General features: G+C 57.0%; 1 protein-coding gene across 6 annotated transcripts in view; it reads right to left on the bottom strand.

Moving 5' to 3' along the window:
- Window positions 1-19: 19 nt before the first annotated feature.
- GDPD5 (glycerophosphodiester phosphodiesterase domain containing 5) overlaps window positions 20-20,643 on the bottom strand; it is a 92,976-nt gene continuing 72,352 nt past the window's right edge. For all 6 annotated transcript variants that reach the window (XM_077113549.1, XM_077113552.1, XM_077113551.1 and 3 more), the window contains 11 exons: window positions 16,172-16,264; window positions 15,854-15,953; window positions 15,407-15,552; window positions 10,653-10,735; window positions 9,412-9,562; window positions 8,760-8,978; window positions 8,075-8,232; window positions 7,664-7,811; window positions 6,198-6,280; window positions 3,242-3,354; window positions 20-984 (listed from right to left, as the gene is read on the bottom strand). In XM_077113549.1, coding sequence (XP_076969664.1) covers window positions 836-984; window positions 3,242-3,354; window positions 6,198-6,280; window positions 7,664-7,811; window positions 8,075-8,232; window positions 8,760-8,978; window positions 9,412-9,562; window positions 10,653-10,735; window positions 15,407-15,552; window positions 15,854-15,953; window positions 16,172-16,264 — 1,443 coding nt within the window. In that variant the 3' untranslated portion in view covers window positions 20-835. The remainder of the gene's footprint in view (window positions 985-3,241; window positions 3,355-6,197; window positions 6,281-7,663; window positions 7,812-8,074; window positions 8,233-8,759; window positions 8,979-9,411; window positions 9,563-10,652; window positions 10,736-15,406; window positions 15,553-15,853; window positions 15,954-16,171; window positions 16,265-20,643) is intronic.

Here is a 20,643-nt window from a genome sequence, read left to right as displayed (position 1 = left end):
CAGAAAGACACAACACACATCAAGATGGCAGCTTTAATCACCCTGGCCAAGGCCCCTTGGGCTCCCTCCATGGCGGGCCTCCTTGGCCACATACCTGCCCTTGACCATGACCAGAACACTCCATAGGTGGCTTCTGCCCTGTGGCCACTGACACTGGAACCTTCTGAGGTCCTATCAGTTGGGGCTCTCCTGGACCTCAGGGCCATTCTGCCCCGGGTCCCATTGGACACGTGGGTGTAGGATTGAGCAGCCCCGAGCCTCTCCTCTGACTGTCCCTAGCTGCTCCTGGGGGACATGGCTCAGGCCATGACTGCAAGGAGGACATGTCTTCACTACTGGGCCAGGCCTCCTTGTGCTTTGAGACTGACGTGAAGAGCAGGGCTGTTGGGGGTGGAGGCCAGCCCAGGCCATCGAGGCAGGATCACAATGGAGAAGTGAGGAACCCCACGGCACAGACTGGAGGATGGACACACGTGGGCACATGTGGGCATCCACATCCTCTGCTGCCACAGGGGCACGACCCAGTGACCCATCAAGGCTTGCAGGTGGGGATACAAGGGAAGGCCTCGGGAGGAGGGCCAGGCCCAGACCCCGCCCTTCCCCAAACAAGGCACCCCGGGCCCGCAGGGTGTCTTGAGAGCCGGAGTCCTGGCCCAGTTGGGCCTCAAGGACAAGGAGAACTCCTCCAAGAGAGGCTGTGGCTGGCAAGGGGCCATGCCAACGCGAGGGCTGCAAAGGTGGCTCCCAGAGCACTCCTAGTCCAGACACGCTTCTGCCAGCCCTCCTGGGCTCGCCCTGCTCCTACTTATGTGCAGGCTGGGACAAAGGTCTTCAGCTAATGTCCGCTCCGGTCCATGAGGATCTTGGTACGGCTGCCCCCCCTTCGGGGGTCCACAGGGGTGGCAGTGCTGTTAGCGTAAGTGTCGTAATTGTTCTCTGAACATATGGAGAGCTCGTCAGAGATCTCCACGCCTTCGCTGATCTCTGCCGGGCCAGAGGAGACAGCATGTGAGTAGTGGGGTGGAGACAGGTCGACAGGATGAGTAGGCAGATGGGGAAGGGAAGGGTGGGCTGCATTAGATGGGCACTTGGAACCTAACTAAGCCATGAAGGTCAAGTTTGGTGCTGAGCCTGGAATCAAGGCCCCCTTGGTTTCTGCTGAACCCTCTGGTCTCCCCTCAGTCTACTCCACCCTAGAGCTCTGCCTTCCAGCCACAGGAAACCACCTGCACCCTCTGGAGCGTGGCACTCATGTATTAGCTGTCCTTGGAGCCTCTGAATACCTTGGCCCTCTGCTGGGAGCTGTGCACCCATCAATATCGCTTTTTCATAAAATCTGGCTAAATTCTTCTCATCTGGGTTATTTCGGCCTCCTGAGCACCTCCTGTGAGCTCCCTGGCCAGGATGGGGTGTCGTCATGGCCTCCCGGCTCCAATCACACCTATGCAGTTGGTGTCTGTGGGCTCCACCGAATGGGCACCAGGTACCCAGTCAAGGGCAGAGGTGGCATCTATGTCTGGAGTGCTGGCACTGCACTAGGCACACAGCTGAGGCTCAGGGAAGGTGTGCTTTCCTGGGGTGGGAGCTGGGCCCACCTGGGGTGGGGAGGGAATGAGGACTGAGGCAGAACACTCCAAGCCTGGCACTCAGAAGGGGCGCACTGAGTGGCCTTGGCTGCTAAAGGCCTGACTGGCACTGCCAGGAGAAGCAGTATCCTGGAAGGGCAGAATCTGCATGCCTAGGGGTGAGCCTCATTCTTCCACCCACCAATTATGACCATGTCCGATGCCGTGTCGGGGACTGGGGACCCTCGATGCCCTGGACTGGCCCCTCCTCCCAGGAGCTCCCCAGTGTGGTCAGAGCTACATTGGAGTGGTGCTCAGAGGGCAGGTGCTGCATTCAGCCTTGGGGCTCAGGGAAGGGCCCCAGAAGTACCCCTCAGGCAAGAATCGTGTACCCTACACACCTCGAACACTGCCTGGCCTATATCAGCGGAATGGATGAATAAATGAAGGAGTGAATGAATGAGTAGATGTTCACACAACTCATGGACCCTTTGAGAATCAGAGTTGTCCCAAATGGACTCTCGTTCATCCAGCCAGTGTTTACCAAGCACCACTCTGGGCCAGGCAGGGGGCTAATCCGCCCATGTACCGTGGAAGGGGGGGTGTTAGCCCATTTTACAGAGGAGGCTGATGCCAAGAGAGGTGAGACAGCACGATCAGGTTCACACATCTAGTTGGGAACAGAGCTGGGATTTGAATCCATGTTCACCTGGCTTCTCAGTACCTCTCAAATCACTCTTCCTCCCGCTGTCCCTAGGGCCACATTTCTTGCCTGAATTACTGGTTCCCTTGCCTCCCGCTTCCCCCCTAATTCACCTTCCACCTTGCTAGAAAGGTGGTGGAAGACAAATCTGCCCGTGACCTTCCTCTGCTTCCAGAATAAAATCCAGGCTCCTGACCCCAGCACTCAAGGACAACCTCTCCCAGTGGCCCCTTGGAGGGAGCCAGCCAGTGGCCCCTCCCCTTAAACCCTGTGGCATGTTCCTTAGTTCCTGAAGCCCAGGGAGGCAGTGTGCCCTCACTCCCTCTACACAGGCTTTCTGCCTGGCATGCCCTCTGCTCACCTGACCTCCAAGCCCATTACCAGGCACCTCCTAGCCAACCTTCCCATTTCAGCTATGTCACTTCCTTGCAAAGTGGGCCCCCAAACCTTCCTCACCGCCCTAGGGCGCTCTGACCGCTTCCTCTTCCTCCGCATCCCACTCAGGCCCAGCACCCCCATCTGTTAAAGCTCTGGTGACTCCCAAACTCTGGGGTATTTGTTCACGTATTTGCCCCCCTATCGGACTGGGAATGTCAGCAGGGGCTGCTAAGGAACAGGGATGAAGCAATGTGTGTGCGGTCTGTGTAGGAACCAGGCTGGTATGTATGAAGGACACTGGGCCTTCAAAGCAGACTCTGCACCCATCCCATGCCCTGCGTGGGCCCCTCAACCATGGCGCTGATGCTGGGCCCTGGACTCTGGAGCTGTGGCCGTGTGTGAGGTGTGGGTGTATGTTTCTGCATGCACGTGTGCCTCTGTATGAGCGGCCGTGCCTGTGCACCCAACCTGTATGCATGGTGTGTGTGAATGTGGGTGTGCACGTGTCCGTGTGCGTGTAGCACGTGCAGAGAGCCGAGCCCAGTCCCTTCTCCACCTGCCAGGGGCGGTGGCGGGGGTGGGGAGTGCCATGCACCTGAGAAGATGAGCTTCTCCTTCATGATGCTGACGTCCCGGCTGGTGCGGTGCACGGCGGCGCTCAGCATGATCTGCTCCGGGTTGTAGCTCCGTATGCCCCCCAGGCGCCACCTGCAGAGACGGCCCCACAGGCATCAGGCCCCTCCCGTGCCCTCCCCTGCAGCAGGGATGCTGCCCACTAACTCTGGAGCCTCTCTGGATTTGGCCTGTGAGTCCAGCAAGACTCTTGTCTCACTGTTAGGACAGGGAAACCGAGTGAGGCCCAGAGAGGGGGCAGAGCTGGAGCTTGAGGTTGGGTCTGTGTCCCACCCAGGGCTCCCTTGTCTTCCTTTTATCTCTAGGACCCTGAACCAGCACCTCCTGCCCAGCAAGACTGCTTGGGTTGGTTAGTTCTGTCTCAGGTGTCCTTAGCTACATACCTGGCTCGCTTTGGTTGGGAGAAATGGGGGGGTAGGGACCTTAGCAGGCACAACTCTGATGATCTGCCGGTGGGGTACATGCCAATCTTGGGGAGCCCAGCTGATGTCTTCCAGAGCTCAGCGGTCATGACCAGGGTGAATAGAGCCAGAGAGGAAGCTCCAGAGAGGAAGTGAAGGAAAGCAGGAAGGTGAGGGGAGATGGCAGGGGGGCTGGTTCAGGCTGGCTCAGAACTGGTCTTCAGAGTTCAAGGGTTGAGGCAGGGGAGTTAAAGTGACTTGTGGTGTGACCATCTGCTCCTCTGTCCTGACAGCCCTGGAAGAGTGTGTTCCTGAGGGCGAGGAGCAGGCTGGGGCATTGTCCCTCCGATGGCTAAGGCAGGGGGACTCTGTCGGAGTGGGCTGAGAAGTGGCACGGGCACGGGGCACGCAGGAACCAGGCCTGGGGTGGGGAGGGCTCAGCTTCTCATGCCTAGCCCAGGAATTTTTTGCTGTTGTAGCTCCTCTGAATTAGCCTCAAACCACTGGCCTCTGAACTTAGAAATTTTCTGGTATCTAGACAGAGGATTCACTGGGCCGCCACCCCGAGGCCTACCAAGAGGAGTGGGTCAGAAACAAGACCCCAACCTCCCAGGGGCCTGAGCCTTGCTGGGGCAAGTGGAGGGAGCCGAGATTCTACAAGGACTCAGCCGTGAATTTCTAGACAGGGTCAGCATAGCAGGAATGGACAGGTGGATGGATGGACCAACAGAGCAGACAGACACGGGGAAAGCAAGAGGCAGAGGGGAGGCAGCCTGCTAAGTCCCTCAGGGCACAGCCTGGGTTTACTGTATCACTGTGCCCCCAGCACCACCTCAGTGCCTGCCATGTTGTGGCTGCCCGGTAAATATTTGTTGAACGAATGAATGGGAGAAAGAGGCCCTTGCGGGGAGCTGTCTTCTCCACGTCCTCACCCCCCAGGTCCCTTCCTCCACAGGCCTCTCCTGAAGCCCAGGAAGACACTGACAGCACCCCTGCTGGACCCTGGATAGGACTTAGCTTGTCTGTCCAGGCTCCCGGGAGGGGCTCCCTGACTTTTTGCTGCACTTGTAGAACCAGCACAAGCCAGACACATGGGAATATCTGCCGACTAGGTGACAGGTAAATGTCCCTTCCCAGCCAGGGAGCAGAGTTTCTCTTCCTAGAGGCTGGTCATGGAAGCTGCCTGACCCAGGAGTGCCCAAGGCATGTGACCCATAAGGGCTTGGATCCCTGAAATCTAGGTCTCCTTTTTGAAATGAACATTAAATTCCTGGAGCAAAGTGTCCGGCCAGGGACTCTGCAGCCAGGCTCATCCAGACCAAGCAGCTCAGCCATTGAGGAGTCCTCCCCAGGGTCCTTGGAGGTACAGGGGTGCTCGTCTACAGAAAGAAGCAGAACTGGACAAAGCTGGGAACAGGGCAGGGAAAGGCTGGGCCTGGAAGGGACTCAGAGACAGAAAGAGATGGGAGAGACATAGAGAAAGGTAAACAGTGTGAGCAACTGGAGACACAAACCCAGACAAACTCCTCCCAGGGAGGGAAAGAAAGAGGCAGAAAGTTGGTAGGCTCTGCTCTGGGAAGGTGGGAAGGTCCCTATGGGTGTGGCTTGGGGGAATGGGGGTGCTCCCCCATGGGAAACACTCTGGTGCTGAGGCCAGGGCAGCAGCAAAATGCTGGTTCCCCATCTGCAGGAACAGCAGTGGCCATAGAGAGCAGAGGACACACACAGCAAGATGGGAGGAGCAGAGGGGAGGACTCAGGGAGGAGGAGGAAGAAGGAGAGTGGGGAGGGGGCAGAGGAACTTCAGGCAAGGCAGGTGTCTGGGAGGGGGACCCAGGGGGGCCCAGGTGAGGGGAACTGACCCAGACACAGGCCTGGTGCAGGGCAGGTTTTCTGATGAGAAAGGGCCAGCAGGGAGAAGGAAGAAAGAGGAAAGGAGGAGGAGGACCACACCAGAATTACCTGATCAAGTGATAGCTGTGAGATGCCAGAGTGCAGCAGAGAGAGAGAGGAGGGTAAGGGTGGGGGGAGAGAGAGGAGGGACATGCGCCGGATCAGAGCAGTATGGGACAGAGAGAGAACGTCAGTCAAGAATAAAACACCAGCCCCTTGGTTCGTGGCTGGGTTGGGACCCCCACCTGGTCGGAAACCCTCCCCCAAACCAACAACACCCCCCACCACAACCACCATCCCATCGGGTGTCCTGAGGGGCTGGGGGTTTTCAGCGTGGCCCGGCCAGTGAACATGTAGTGAGGAGACGAGGCGATGGGCCCAGAGGGGAGCTGCCACTTGCCAAAGGCCACAGGATAAACCACGGAGCCCGGTGCTGGGCCGGGTGAGTGCTCCCTCCAGAAACCCTGATGCTCCAGGTCGGGGAGGGGGGACTGGGCAGCCACTGGGAGTCCGTCCTTCTCCCCTGAACAGGGGCTCCAGGGGTTCGCAGGGCTGAGCCGGGGGACTGGGCCTGCCGTGGGGTGGGGGTGGGGAAGGCCATGGAAGGTGGCTGGAGCCCACTCACTTCTGGAGCACGAAGATGCCGACAGTGAGGATGAAAGAGATGAGGTCGGCGGCGATCCACAGCAGGCAGTACTCGTCGGGGGGCTGTGGACAGACGGCCCGTGGGCAGCTTCTGGTCTTGGCCAGTCCAGAAGCCCGCAGACCATTGGGGAGGGGCAGGGGAAGAGCTTAAGGGGGCTGGGGCCGGTGGGGGAGGTTAAGGCTGTGTTTGGCTGTGGGCACTGAGCATCTGGGATTTGGAGTAGGAGGTGTGCCTGCAGTTCCGGGTATCTGCAGAGTGGGCTAGAAGAGGGCACGTGCATGTGCACACACGCAGGTAAAAGAGACCTGGATGGGATGGGCTCAGGGAGGAGGTGGTGTGTGCTAGGTGGGAGGGTTCGTGTGCTTAAGGGAGCTCAAGGCAGGGGCTGATGGAGACAGACAAGAACCTGAGTGAGGGTGTGCAGTGATCAGCAAGGGTGCGGAGCGCGGGGCTTCCCCGCCAGGGATCTCGGGAGAGGGCAAATCCCACCCCCCAGTGGCAGCTGGTTCTCAAACCACCTCAACCTCAGGACTGCGGCATTGGGGGAGGCACGGGGACCTCTTCTTACTGTGGGGGCAGCTCCCTGTGACCTAAAAATTAGCATATGCTCCCTGCTCCTGCTGCCACAGTCAGGAAGTTATTTCATCTCATCTGAGGTTTTTAAGGACAACGGGCAGGTGGAGAGCCCCAGAGAGAGCTCTTTAGTTTTGAAGGGCTGGAGATAAATCCCAGCATCTGAAGCTGGTCACCCAGGTCCTCCTCTTCTTGTGGCCCCTTTTTAGCTTTGCCCTGACTCTGTCTCCCGTCACCCCCATAACTATCCATGACCTACATCTAATTCAAGTGGCACTGGAGCCATCCGAGCCATAGCAAGACCCTCTATCTGCCCCTCATCTGGTCCCCCCAGGGATGTCCTGGGCAGGAAAACGGCAGCAGCCTCAGCCCTGGCACCCAGGAGGCAGGTCGAGGCGCTCAGCCAAGCCCACCTGGCAGGGCTGGGCCTGGGGCTTAGGCCTGTCTGCAGCGCTTGGTCAACCAAGGGAAAAATGTTTTTCCTTCTGCTGTATTCTCTGAACAGATTTTAATGCCCCCTATTCTTGTCTTGTTAACCTCTTTTTCCAATTACCTCCCTTCCTTTAAAACAAGACAGAAAACAAGCAAAACAACCTCCCTGAAGCCCTAAGTTGCTCTTTACTCTCCTGGGGTCTTTAGTGATGGTTTCTCCCTGTGGGTCACGCCCAGGTTCCCCTCACCCCCTGGCACCTTAGTGCAGGCCCCGGAGGCCATGGAAATCCTCCCAAGGCTCTAAGCCCTCCACCCCCTCTTTGGAGACCCCACCAGAGAGTGCCCCGGGTGCAGAAAGAGCTACTCTGAGTGGCTGACACAGGCGAGAGGCAGCTCCCCCGCAAGGAGCCCTCAGCAGTCCCAATGACCCCCCAGCTCACCATGATCCAGAGAGGGGAAGGCACCTGGGACAGGGTGTGGGAGTTGTCAGAGGTGACGGAGGGGACCCCTGCACACCACAGCAGGGAGAAGAGCCACGGCGCGTTGACCGTGTAGAGATTCACGCTCAGGTTCCAGGAGGCGTAGTCCCTGTGGGGCGGGGCAGAGGCTGGTCGGCCGGAGGGAGTCCTGCTGTCCCCCGGGGCCCACGTGGGCAGCCCGAAAAGCCTGCCCCCCTCATGACCTTGTGCCATCCTCCCTGCAGTCCTGGAGGAAGGCATCTCCATCCCCAGAGCACTGAACTGGACGCAAACCCAGGTCAGCCTCCACCTCTTATCTTTGATCCCAGCGTGGTGACCCCCACGTGCCCAGCCCTGCGCCTGGCGGGGTGCCGGGTGACAGGAGGCAGGCACCTGAGCTCCTGGCGGGACACCTGAGTGTAGCGCAGGTTCAGCCGCTGGATGTGGCCTCGCCGCAGGCTGGCCACCGCCTCCTTGGAGCCTGACGTCTGCTGGAAGCCGGGAGCCACCTTCCGTACCAGGGGCCGCTGCCTGTTAGGCAGCCACAGGATCTGTTGGCAGGACAAAGGGTCAGCCTCGGCTTTCTCTTCTGTCAAATGGGCACGAGAGTACCAAGCCCTCATAGAGCGACACTTAGGGTTAAGTGAAGGGGGACACGGCACCCAGAGAAGGCGTATGTGTATTCATCACTCTTAAGGCACTGCTTAGTCCCACCAGGGCTGTGAGTCACTCTGGCCATGATTCAGGAAGCTTCCCTTCTAGACCCTTTGTCACAACAAGACTTACAGCCCAAATATCAGTGACTCTGCATGGGGCCATAAATTGGTGCTGACATAAATTGGCGTCGGATTCCTCTGGTCCCAAAATCCTATACCACGATGATGTGGGCAGTGCTGCCTTGTAGTAACGGGAGGACCTGGGCCTGCTCAGGTCGTACATTTTGAAGGCCTGTCTTGACGTGCTACCCTCATTTTACAAGCGTGAATCCCCAAGGGTGAGGAGGGTCGCAGATTGTTATGCTGGAGTTGGGGCTCCCCAGGCGGGGGCTCCCGGAGGGCGGGGCTGGGCCGGGCCTCACCTGGTGCTGGGGGAAGCCTGAGCGCAGCACGGCCTCCAGCGTGACGTTGAGGAAGCTGCCCCGGAAGGGGTGCTCCCGCGGGGGGTCGCGCAGGTTGAGCAGCAGTGAGGCGTTGCCCTTGGCCAGCTCCAGGAGCTCGGCCAGGCTGCAGATGGACTGGTTCTGGGCCTCCCTGTGGTCGGCGGGCGACAGGGAGCCGGCCGTCCAGAAGGGGTCGGCCTGGCAGAGACACGGGCACACGTGGCTGCAAAGCCTGGGGGCTGCTGGGGGCTGCTGGTGTGCGCGGCAGGCAGACTGATCCGCTGCGAGACCCCAACCCTAACCTCTCCGGCCCACCCGCCACTGCCGGAAAGGATGCTTCACTTGGAACGTCTCCCAGACCCCAGCACGTTCCTCCGATGGCAGAGTTTCAGAAACCAGAAAACCAACCTCCTTCTGGAGTTGGACAGAATTAACGGTTTTAACTATTCACGATTATCATCCTCAACTTTTTCTGGTGGGGGAGAAGGCCTCGGCACAAGCGGTGACAACCACGAGTCCCAGCTGCAGTGGCAGGAGCTCAGAGGAGGCTGCTGACCACTTGGCCGGGGCCACCCCTGCCCCTCACCCCATGGATCCCCGTCCCGGGCTCCCATGCCTGGTGCAGTCAGACCTTCAGGAACCACTGGCCGGCGTTGAGCCTCTGCAGGACGGTCCAGTTGAGCATGGAGGCGGGCCTGCGGGCGAGCGCCGGGAACTCCCTCTCCACATTGGTGGTGCGCCGCAGGGTGGTATCGTGCATGAGGAAGGGCACGCCATCCAGGCTGCGGGGAGGGTGCCACTGGGTCACCCGCCACCCACGCCCCTCACCTGCCCACAGCAGTCACTCCCACGGCATTCCTCTCACCCGCTTACATCACCCCCCAGGGGACATGGGCAGGCCGGGCCCTCGGGGCAGAGGGGATGGCGGGCTAGCTGGTGACCCCCAGAGGCCACCTGTCTCTGGCTCTATGAGGGGCTACTGGGGGCGGGGACAGCAGAGGATGGAGAGCTGGGAATAGGCCGGGCCTAAATCCTCTTAGCAACTGTGGGGAAACTGAGGCTGGGAGAGGAGAAGAATCTAGCTCAAGGGCCACAAGCCAGTAAGCAGTGGAACCTGGCCTGGAACCAAGCCCATCTGATGCCGTAATGACAAAACAGCGCAAACGCAGGGCCCTTTGACAAATTCGACCCTCCTCCCCCTACAGAGCTGCCAGTGGCCCATATGGCACCTTAGTGTGAGACAGTAAAAGGCACCTGTGCCCCTCCCTCAAGGAATTTTACTACCACCTTCTAGAAAGTTGTGCAAAATCCCCAATTCTATGATGTCTACAGTGGCAATGATGTCCTCACATATGTGGCACCCCTGTTGAGCATACAACCTGCCCAACTCTATGTGGCAGCCCTGCCCCCCACCCCTTCCCAGAGATAACTTCTGCTATGAGATTGGTATGGACTCTTCCTGCCCTTCAGACATTTCTGTATTTCCATATCTATTTGTAGAAAAAGTATATATCTATTTTGTGTGATCTTTTTCAATATCATTGGCATCACGGTGAATGTATCACCTCTCCCTGCTTTTCTCACTCATCGTGCTGAGCCAATATATAGATCTAGTCTTTCCTTCAGATGGATCTGGCAGGGTTCCAGGGCTCCACCCCACACCCCACACGAACCAGAGAATCTGTTCTTTCCTCTGTTTTATATCCTGGGGTTTGGCACAAGATTCAGCTGCACAGAGAGTTGTGCTGTTAAAGCAGAGTGCCTGCCTGTAAATGCCAAACACCCCTGCCCCCACTTTGGAAGCTCTAGGGTACAGCAGAAACCAGGATGCAGTGGGGAGGGGAAAGAAGTGCTGTCCTCCCTCCCCCTTACCTGATGGTGACATCAGCCTGGAGCCCAAACAGCTTCTGCTCTATGGCCTTGCGGAAGGACATCAGCGTGTGCTCTGGAGCCAGCTGGGGAGGAATGCAGCAGTGAGGGGCGAGCTGAGACCCCGCTGAATGCACCCCTCCTTGGCTGATGGAAAGCAGCCCATGTTGGGAGGCTGGGAGAGGCCTGGTGCTAACTCTGGTTCCTCTGCACAGTAGCCGTGTGACCCTGGACAGACCACTCGGCTTCTCTGAAATTCAGTTTCCTCATCTCTTCAATCATGCCTGCCTCACAGCTCGTTTTGGGGTGGCTAACGTTGGTGTACGTAATGCCTGACACATAGTTAGCAGTTAATAATGAAGTGTAGCTATGAACACGGTATTATCACTATTGCATTCTGGGCACTGAGCTAGAAACTGCAGGGAGGGTGGGCTTTTTACATTCCACGGGGCCTCTGTGGCAGTTGTGGGGTTGGGGCTGAATGCAAAGCCCCTTCCGATTATAGCCCCCAAGGGGGATGCTGGAGGGAGGGGGAGGGTAGATGGGATGGTAAAATGTTAGTAGGTGATCAGTTTCCCCATCTACAGATTGTCTATACAAACAGGAAAATACTGTCTCCCTCACTGGGCAGTTACATGGATTAAAAGCCTCTAGTATATTGTCTGATACATAGTAAGTGTTTAATAAATGGCAACTGTGAACGCTACAGTATATTAATCAGAAGATCCTGACTCTGCCATTAATTAGCTTTGTGCTCTTGGGTTCATTTGTTTCACCTGTGGACCTTAGTTCCCCCATTTACCCCTTGGGGGAAGCTGTGGACTCACTGTTCCCTGGGGGCCCCTTTGGTGGGGAGAGTCAGGGTTCTAGGTCTCCCCCTGTTTTCAGTCGCTTCTGTCATGCCCCTCACTGCCACTGGGGTCAGCACCAGACCAAGGATTAGGCTAGGACAAGGTGCCTGTGAGGGTGGAGGACCAAGGGACGGAGAGAGGATTCCTGCCAGTGAAGCAGGGGCTGGAAAGGAATCCCATGGCTGATTTCATCACCACGCAGACAAATTCATTCCCTTCTTCTCTCCCTCTGGCCACTCTGCTCCCCACCATGCAACACTCCCCATGCCCTGGAGGCAGCCTGGCACTGAGGTATGAGGGAATGAGGTATGAGGGCTTTGAGAATGGACTGTGAAGCCAGCAATTCCACTTCGCAGCCACCGGCCAACAGTGGGCAATCGCCTCGCCTCCTGGGGCCTCATTTTTTTAGCTATAAAACTGGCTCGTGTTACCAACCTTGTAGGTGAGATAGATGTCAGAGACCCCAGCCAGAGTCTGGGACACAGTAGGGTCTTTATAGTTGGAGTTTCTTTCTTCCCCTTTCCCCAGAGAGCAGTCTTGGGGATGTGGTACCTGTCTCCCTGTCTAGGGGGCTGCGAGGCCCCCCGCAGAGGCAGAGTGGGGCACAGAGCTACCAAGGGAGAGAGGCACCGACTCAGCCTGTTCCTACCCACCTCTCCCTTCTTTCCATCTCTCCACTAAATATCCTGCAGCCAGGCCTCCTACCACCCACGAGATACAATGCTCCCTCCCACGTGGGCTGGAGCTGCAGAAGGCAGACTTCCAAGCAGACACGAGGAAGCCTAACAGGGGCTTCTGAGACCCTGGCAGGGGCAGATGCAGTGTTGAGCAGAGGAGGGCTCTTTTCTAGAGGTTTTAGCATGCAGCTGAGTTCTCCTGGGGTCAGGTGCCGCCACCTGAGGCAGGAGTGTGGAAACCTGGTTCTCCCCAGCCAGCCTCGGGCTCCAGGAGGGCGGCAAGAAGCAGCCAGGGATTCTGGGACGAACTCTTCATCCCCACCTTAAAGCTCCCACCTGCGCTGGGCCTAAGTCCAGAGCGTGCCTGTGTGTGGTGGGTTAGTGGCAGCTGCTGCAAACACAGGTGGGCAAAACCGCATTGTGCTAAGCGTCCCAGCTTTGCAGTTAGTCTCACCAGATATCAAAGTGCACGCACACAGAGGCACACCCGCACCGCAACACACACCCAAGGGCACGGGGGCAGTCTCTTACACATGGATGTGCCTTTGGCCTATTTTTTTTTTTTTTTTTTTTTTTTAACATGGGCAGGCACTGGGAATCAAACCCGGGTCCTCTGGCATGGCAGGCAAGCATTCTTGCCTGCTGAGCCACCTTGGCCCGCCCTGGATGTGCCTTTGGGCCATACACAGAGTGAGACCCCCACAGGCTCCCCTTTGAGGACCCACCTTCAGACACCCACAAGGGTGGACACTGCTGCACGTGCACCCACCGACACACAGGCCGGGGGCCCCTAGCAGCCCCTCCAAAACCTACAGGGACAGCACCGCTGGGAGGCAATCAGCTGGGTGTGCCATGTGGGAAACTCTACAGGACACAAGACTCAGTTTCTTCAACGAATAAACAGCATAAGAAAAATAGGGATGGGGAGTTGGTATAAATTAGAAGATAAAAATCAGTCAGATGTGCCGTGTAGATGGAGTTTGGAACCTGATTTTTAAAAACTCAACTGAAAAAGCGATTTGTGAGACAATAAAGGAAAATTGACCAAGGGTAGAGCATCTGATCATATTAAGGAATTGTTCATTTTGTTGGGTATGGTAACGGCATTATGGTGATGTTAGATGAAAAGTCCCATGTGTTAGGGATACATCCTGCAGTACACGGAGGCAAAATAATATGATGTCTTGGATTTTCTTTAGAATACTACTACAGGGGGAAAAAAGGAAGGAATGGCAAAAGGTTGATAAATGTTGAAGCTGGCAAAAGGTTGATGAATGTTCAAACTGGTATTAGATTCATTATGTTATTCATTGTATTTAATTCATTATACTATTCTTTTTTTCTTCTGTGTATGTCTGAAATTTTTCTACTTAAAAGCCAGTCCAGCAGAGCCCACACAACTAGACACTGGAGATGAAGAAGGAAAATGCCCCTGGGGAGGCCTAATGAAATGAGGAGATAAAGCTAGCAGATGACACCATGTGCCTTCCCAGTTGACAGAGGTATTCCTGATGGCATCAGTCTTTCTGGAGTGAAGGTAACCTCTTCTTGGTGGCTTAATTTGGACATTTTTATGGCCTTAGAATTACAAATTTGCAACTTAATAAATCCCCCCCCCAATAAAGAAACAAACAAACAAAAACAGTCCAAATGGGGGTCACTACCCGCCTTCCTCTCCTGCCTCAGTGTAATCCCTCTTGCCCCCCCCAGCCTCAGGCAGGTGAGACAGGGAACCCCGGGTCCTGGGGAGGGGAGGAGCCACAGCCTCAGTCTCTCAAGAACAGGGTCCCTGGGACCCTGCCTGTCCGCGAGGACAGTACTCCTCATTTACCCCCACAAGGGCCAGCAGGGGGGCGACGGAGGCTCAGGGGAGCCCAGAGACCACTGCGCCCCCGGTGGCACATGGCCAAACGGGACCCAAAGTCCCCAGTCCCTCTGCTTCCAAAGCCACGGTCTCTCCGGCTCGCTGCCTCCCGGAGGTGCTGGGACCAGCTCAAGGGCACAGGTCTGAATCTTATCCAGGAAATGGGCACGATAACACCCCTCAGCATGTGGGGGTGTTAGCGGGAAGCACTGTAAAGAAGATTCTAGGACCTCTCTGACTTAATGCCTCCTTTTAGAACGGTTACTCTGTCAGGGCCCCTTTACTATCTTGAAATGAAATGGGCCAATGTAACTGCCAATTACTGTGAAAACCAGGGTGCGTGGGTGGTTCAGCAGTAGAATGCTCGGCTCCCATGTGGGAAACCTGGGTTCAATTCCCGGATCATGCACCCCAACCCCCTCCCCCAATAAAAAGGTGGGTTCTGCAATTATTATGAAAACCAAACAAGTCCCCCAGAGCCCCCCAGGGTTTGGGCAGTTGAGAACCTCTGGTTCAAGACTTTGGTGGGGGAGGAGACTCTTGGGGGGAGGGCACGGGGCTGCCCAAGGTGAATGTAATGCCAGACTCTTATTGAGCACTTACTGTATGCCCCACTCCTACCTGGGCACTTTACATGCATGAACGCATGATTCTCACAACCCCAGGACGTGGGCACTCACTTTTCCCATCATACAAGATGAGGAAACCAGGCACAGAGAGGTGGGGAAGCTTGTCCAGGGTCCCCCAGCTGGTGAGGGGCCAGGATTCAAACCAAACAGCATGGCTCTGGAGATGCCCTCTCAAACTGGAGTTCCTGCAGGCTCACACAGCAGGGCCAAGGCCGAGCCAGGCCCTTGGACTCCTTCCTCTCCTCCACCTCAGTCCAGTTCAGCTTTTGCTTATAGTTGCATTCGAACCCACCTCCTGCCCACACGTCCTGGCGGGGTCTCCTGCTGCCCGGTCACAGCCTGCTGGGCCCTGCCCTCCTCGCCCCCACCCACCACTCCAGCCTCAGCCGCCGCCCTGCCCCTCCCCTGCCTTGCTGGCCAGTTTCCACCCAGACCAAAAGCGACCCCTTTAAACCCTCAAGCTGAAAACCCTCCTGCATCTCCTAGGCCTTCAGTTTAACAAGATGCCTTAAAGGACTTTCAGGATTTGCTCCCATCCAAGCTCTCCAGCCTTATTTTTCACCAGTTCTTCCCATACACCCCCGAAAAGTCTGATCATTGTCGCCACTACAGCACTTATGTCACGTCTATTTTCCAGCAAGGTCCTCCCTCCAGGCTCCTGCCCATCTCCTCCGAGAACGCCAGCTCGGCGAGCCCTCCCCACCCCATGTCTGTTAGGGCCCACAGGCAGACTCACCATGGGGGCCCCACGGTGGCCGATGAGCGCCGGCTTGGGGCCCAGGTCCTTTTTCTCCATGATGCAGGGAGAGGAGATGGCGAGTGGGGCCAGGTAGAGGGCAAACACCACGGCGAAGAAGGTACAGAGAATGGCTGCCTGGGAGGCTGGAAACAAGGGGCCGTGAGCATTGCCTGATGAGCCGTTCTGCTGGGCACCCCCCCTTTATGTCTGCCTGTCAGGGCCCAGACGCTGAGGGGACCGTGCGCCTCGGGCAGCCTCCAAACTGACCTCCACCTCATGCTTGTGCACAGGCAGACACAGGGCTGCAGGGGAGCAAAACTGCCAGGCAGACCGAGGCTGCGACCCACTGGGGACAAAGCCCACACACCTCATCCCCAGGGCGGGGCCAGCTGGCCCTGGCACCTGGAGGGTTGGGGGAAGCTGGGCCTGCCCAGCTGTACTCACAGGACCGCTCTGCACGGGCAAACTGTCCAGCCACGATCCAGGACAGTGCAGTGACGGCGGCCAGGGCCCCCACGTGCAGGAACGGCGCCGTGCCCTGCAGGTGGGAGGGTGACAGCGACTAGACTCCCAGCCATGCCCAGCCACCCCTGGTCACAGCGCACCCCTATCAGTGGGTGGGCAACCCTGTCTCTGTCCTTCCACTGGGGAAAATGGGAGTTTCGGGGACCCTGGCTGGTAGCCCTCTCTCTGCCTCTGACTCGCTGTGGGACCCTGGGCCCACCCCTGCCCCGCTCCGGCCCTGTCCCCACTCACCTGCAGGGAGATCACCAGCACCTCCCACTCGTCCTCCCACAGCTGGGCCACGGCCGACATGGCTGCCACCGTGGAGACCAGGATGGCCAGCAGCCCTATCTGGGAGGGGGAACAGTCACCGGACAGAGGGTCAGAGCAGCTGGGCAGCCCCAGGTCACCGGCATGCCTGAGAGGGGGGGTCAGAGATAGGGAGCCCGAGAGAGAGACTGAGAGACAGACAGAGAAATGGAGAGTGCAAGAGAGACAGACAAAGAGATGGAAGAGAGGAAGAAGGACAGACAGAGGGACGGATTGAAAGGAGGCCAGAGACAGACCAATAGACAGATGACGGGGAGACAGAGGCAGAGGAGACAGACTCAGCAAGGAAGCTGCAGCAAGAGAAATAGAAGGGAGAAGTCCTGCTGAGAAGGGAGCTAGGGTGAGGGAGGGGTGAGCCCAGCCAAGGGTGTGAGGAAGGGACGAAGGGGGGCTCCCTGCATGGCAAGTCACACCTTGGCTTCACCTGGCCCCCAGCACCCTTGTAAGGAAGATCTTTCGTTCCGCATGACAAAAGAGGAAACCCAAGGCTCTGCTGAGAGGGCAGGGGAAGGCGGAGGAGCTAGGCGTCCTGCAGAACCCGAGTGCCAGCTCAGTCTCCCATACCCCCAGTGCTTCTGGCCACAACCTGCCCAGCCTGCCCCATCTCCAAGGCGTGCCCCAGATGGCAGCCGGCATGGGGCTGCCTGGATAAACCAAGGCCCAGGGCTCTGATGCAGGACCGACTGGCACCTTCGCACACAGAGATCTTTGGGGACAGATGGGGTCTGAAACATCACATAACACAAGATGCCCCCCCAAATTAGGGGAAGCCTGGCTTCTGACTCCTCAGCCCCCAGCACTCCTCTTGAACCCTCCATCTCACTCGGCCCACCCTCCCCACACTGCCAGACCTGCCTGCCTAAAGCCCGAAGCTTCCCGCAGCCTCTGCTCCCTGCAGCAGGGCAGTGGAGGCCGCCACATTCCACCCCCACCACTTGTCCACGCCGCGCAGGCCTCGCCCCTCCCTTCCTGCTGTGTCCTTCTTGGGGGCAGCCGCATTCCAAGACCCGCCAAAGCCTGAGCAAGGACTAAACCAAATTTCCAGATGGTGGGGGAAGAGAGTGGCTCGTCTCTCTTTGTTCCCTCCAGGGAGGGGAGATGAATTCTTGCCTGGGGTTAAGTTTTCCTTTGGAGGTTCGTCATTCCAGCCCATCAGCCTGGAAATGCGTGTTCTGATAAGGCTGAGATAGGTGGGGCCTTGACCACCTGGGGTGTGCCAGCTCGGGGGCGGGGGGTGGGGTTACGCAGGTTGTTTCTGAGGGCGTCTTATTGCAATACTTAACTACTGTCAAAGACACTTGTAATAAAACTGATTTCCCAAAATCCTAATGCAATTAAAATTTTCATTATGTGAGTTTTACAGTTACTGCAGTAGTAACCATTCTCCTCAGCATCGTTATTGCAATGCTCTCCGCTCCCATACACCATGACCTAAAGCCACAGTAATCACCCTGATTTCCAACAATGAGGCCACAGTTCTTTCAATCTGATCAGGGAAGCTAAACCCTCTGCCAGAATGCCTGAAGACAAGCCACTGGCCTCCTCGGAGAAAGTAGCTTCTGGTTTTCCTTCCTGGAGGGACTTGTGATGTGTGAAAGAATGGGAGGGGTGGCAGAACAGCAGGTGCATTCACTCAGTGAGCTCTGCCTGGGTGCAGGGGCCAGCCCAGCCTTGCAGAGTGCAACAGGCTGGCCTCTTGGAGGTGACTGACCTGGTGGGTTCTATGCTTCCACCAGGTCAAGGGTCCAAGTGGCAGATGGTTTGGGCCAAGGTCACAGACCAGGCTTAAGTCCCACCCCCCGGCCAGATCCTGGCTGTGCACCTAACGGGAGGTTCAACCTCTCACAGTGTCACTCCCTGGGCTGTGAAACAGGGAGAGTGAGTACCTCCCTAAGGGGGTTTTGGGAAGACAAATGAGAAAATGTAAGTGAAGTGCTCAGCTCAGCAGCTGGTGCTAAAACAGTAAATGCTTACTAAATATTATTGGTATAATTTTTTTAAATGGTCAGGGTCGTAACATCAAATGAATATAAAGATTGCGAGGAATAAATGAAATACCACGTGAAAAATGCCTGACCCATGCCGGATGTCCCAATACACAGTGGTTCTTGTTGTCATGATTAACACAGTGATTGGCACAGGAGGCCCTCGACAGACGTGACTCCCATCCCATTAGGCTGCAGCTGGAGGAGTAGAGGCTAGACACCAGGAAGAACTGTGGTGCCTGGACGAGATGTTTGGACAGCAGTCTGCATTTGCTGGGAGTGTCGATGAAGTGAATGGCGGGGACAGGGTTGGTGGCAAGTGGAGGGGCTGGCTGAGCCTGGGCTGGGGACAGAAGGGACTGGCTGGGGGAGCACGCGGCATTCGGCGGTCCTCGGGGCCGCACGGCGGGTCACTCATGGGTACGCCTCTGTGCAGGCGGGGGCCGCACAAAAGTAACCACACTGTACCCGGCACTTCCTCTTCACTGGACTGGCAAAGGGCCGAAAACCACCAGAAAATGCCTCGGGCCGTTCAGTAGGGGACCTGCTAACCAGTGTCCGGACCCTGGGACAGGAGTAAATGTGGGAGAGCAGCAGGGACGTGCCGAGGATTTTATGAAGCTGCAGAATAGAGTGTCGGGAGCCACCGCGTGTGTTTAAAGAAGAGCACGTTTCTGTCTGGGGTGGTGGAAAAGTTTTGGTGATAGTGGTGGAGACGGCAGCAGGACCCTGTGGATGCAATTAATGTGCTGGATCGCACAACGAAAGTGGTTCAAATGGGAAATGTCATGCCGTATAGAGATTACCACGGTAAAAATTAACAAAACAAAATGAAACAAAATCCCCGGAAAAAAAGGAAACATGTATGCGTAAGTATATGTCTATGTATGTTTATATGTTTGATTGTGCTTAAAACTATCTCTGGAAGGATACAGAAGGAATGTGTGGCTGCCTCTGAAGAGAGGAGCTCGATGGCTGGGAATTGGGGTAGGAGGGAGATTTCCATTGTGTACTGTTTTGCTCCTTTGGGTTTGAATCATGTCCATGTATCACACAGTCAAAAATTAATTAAAACAAAACAAACACAAAAGAATAAGCGTTCCATAGGATCTTAGAATCAAATGACAGGATCGTGAAAACAGAATAGCAAACTCTCTGGCCCCGGCTATCTGGATCAGCTGGGCCTACAAGAAGCCTTCCTTGAGCTGAGATTGCACAAGAGGGGGCAGAGGGGGAGGCAGGTGACACTGGCACCCTGGAGCTGGCACCAGCACGGATGAAGGGCTCTGATCCTCCTGCGCCCAGGGAGAAGGCTCGGCATTTACCTGCTGCCTCTGGCTGGCTCGGCAGCCACAGAGGCCTCTCCGCTGAGATCAAGCAGGCGGGAGCTGACCTGCTGAGAGCTGAGCACGGCCCAGAGGATGTGACCGCAGAGCGTGCCAGCCCCACCTGGGCTGCCAGCTGGTGCAGTAGTTTCATGTGTCAGCTTTGCAGCTGGGAGAAGAAAGTGCCTCACAGAGGGGACCACAGGACCCCAGAGGAGACTTGGGAGACAGTGACAAACAGGACGGAGGCAGGAGGGGACAGATCAGGGGCTGCTCGCTGCCCTCCACCCCTCCAAGACCTGAGTACCATCTGGGTGCTGATAACTCCTGACTCCTGGGTCTATCTCCCGAGCTGCAGACCTGGGCAATCAACCCATCCTGGAGGCCACAGGCACCTCCCACTCCACGCAGCCCAGCCTGAGCCCACTGCTTCCCTCTTCCTGCTCCTGCCCCATGCCTCTGCTTCCTGCCAAAAGCGGGCTCCAGCCCTGGGGGTCACTCTGGACCCATCTCACGGCCCATAATTATTTCTGGGCGTTTCTTCCCTTCCTAAACTTCATGCCCAGGCTCTGAGAAAAGAGAAGTCCAGCCCTCCCAGCCCCAGGAGCTCCTGCAGGAGGGAAGGGCTCTAACTTAGTTGGATTTGGACAAGCCCTGCACCCAACGGGAGCTCAAAAAGAGCAGGCATCAGAGACACACATTCAGCACTGCGTGTGCAACGACTAGTGAGTGAATGAGCGGAGGCTTCGGGAAATAGGAAGCCCGCCTGCTTGGGGCCCAGCTCGGAGAATGGGCACAGCCAATTCTGGCCTGTGAGGAGCTCTCAGACTGGGGTGGGAGTGGAAAGGCCACATGGAAACCAACAAAGCAGAGGCTCAGGCATGTGGCAGGGGGGGCCTGCAGGGGCTGGGGGTGCCCCAGCAGCCTGTGAACATGGGAAAGAAGTATCAAGGACAGGGTCTGACAGAAAGGGAGGGCAAGGGCAAAGCACTCAGAGAAGAGGCTGGCACGTTGGGAGGGCCTAAAATGTAGCAGAAGCTGAGGGAGTTGGAAGAGGTCGGCTGGGGCCGGATCCTGCAGAGCCCTAATG

This window comes from Tamandua tetradactyla, chromosome 8 (assembly GCF_023851605.1).
Source record: "Tamandua tetradactyla isolate mTamTet1 chromosome 8, mTamTet1.pri, whole genome shotgun sequence".
NCBI classification, from domain to species: domain Eukaryota; kingdom Metazoa; phylum Chordata; class Mammalia; order Pilosa; family Myrmecophagidae; genus Tamandua; species Tamandua tetradactyla.
The sequence above is the reverse complement of the archived record's forward strand: the minus strand, read 5'-3'. Positions and strand labels throughout refer to the sequence as shown.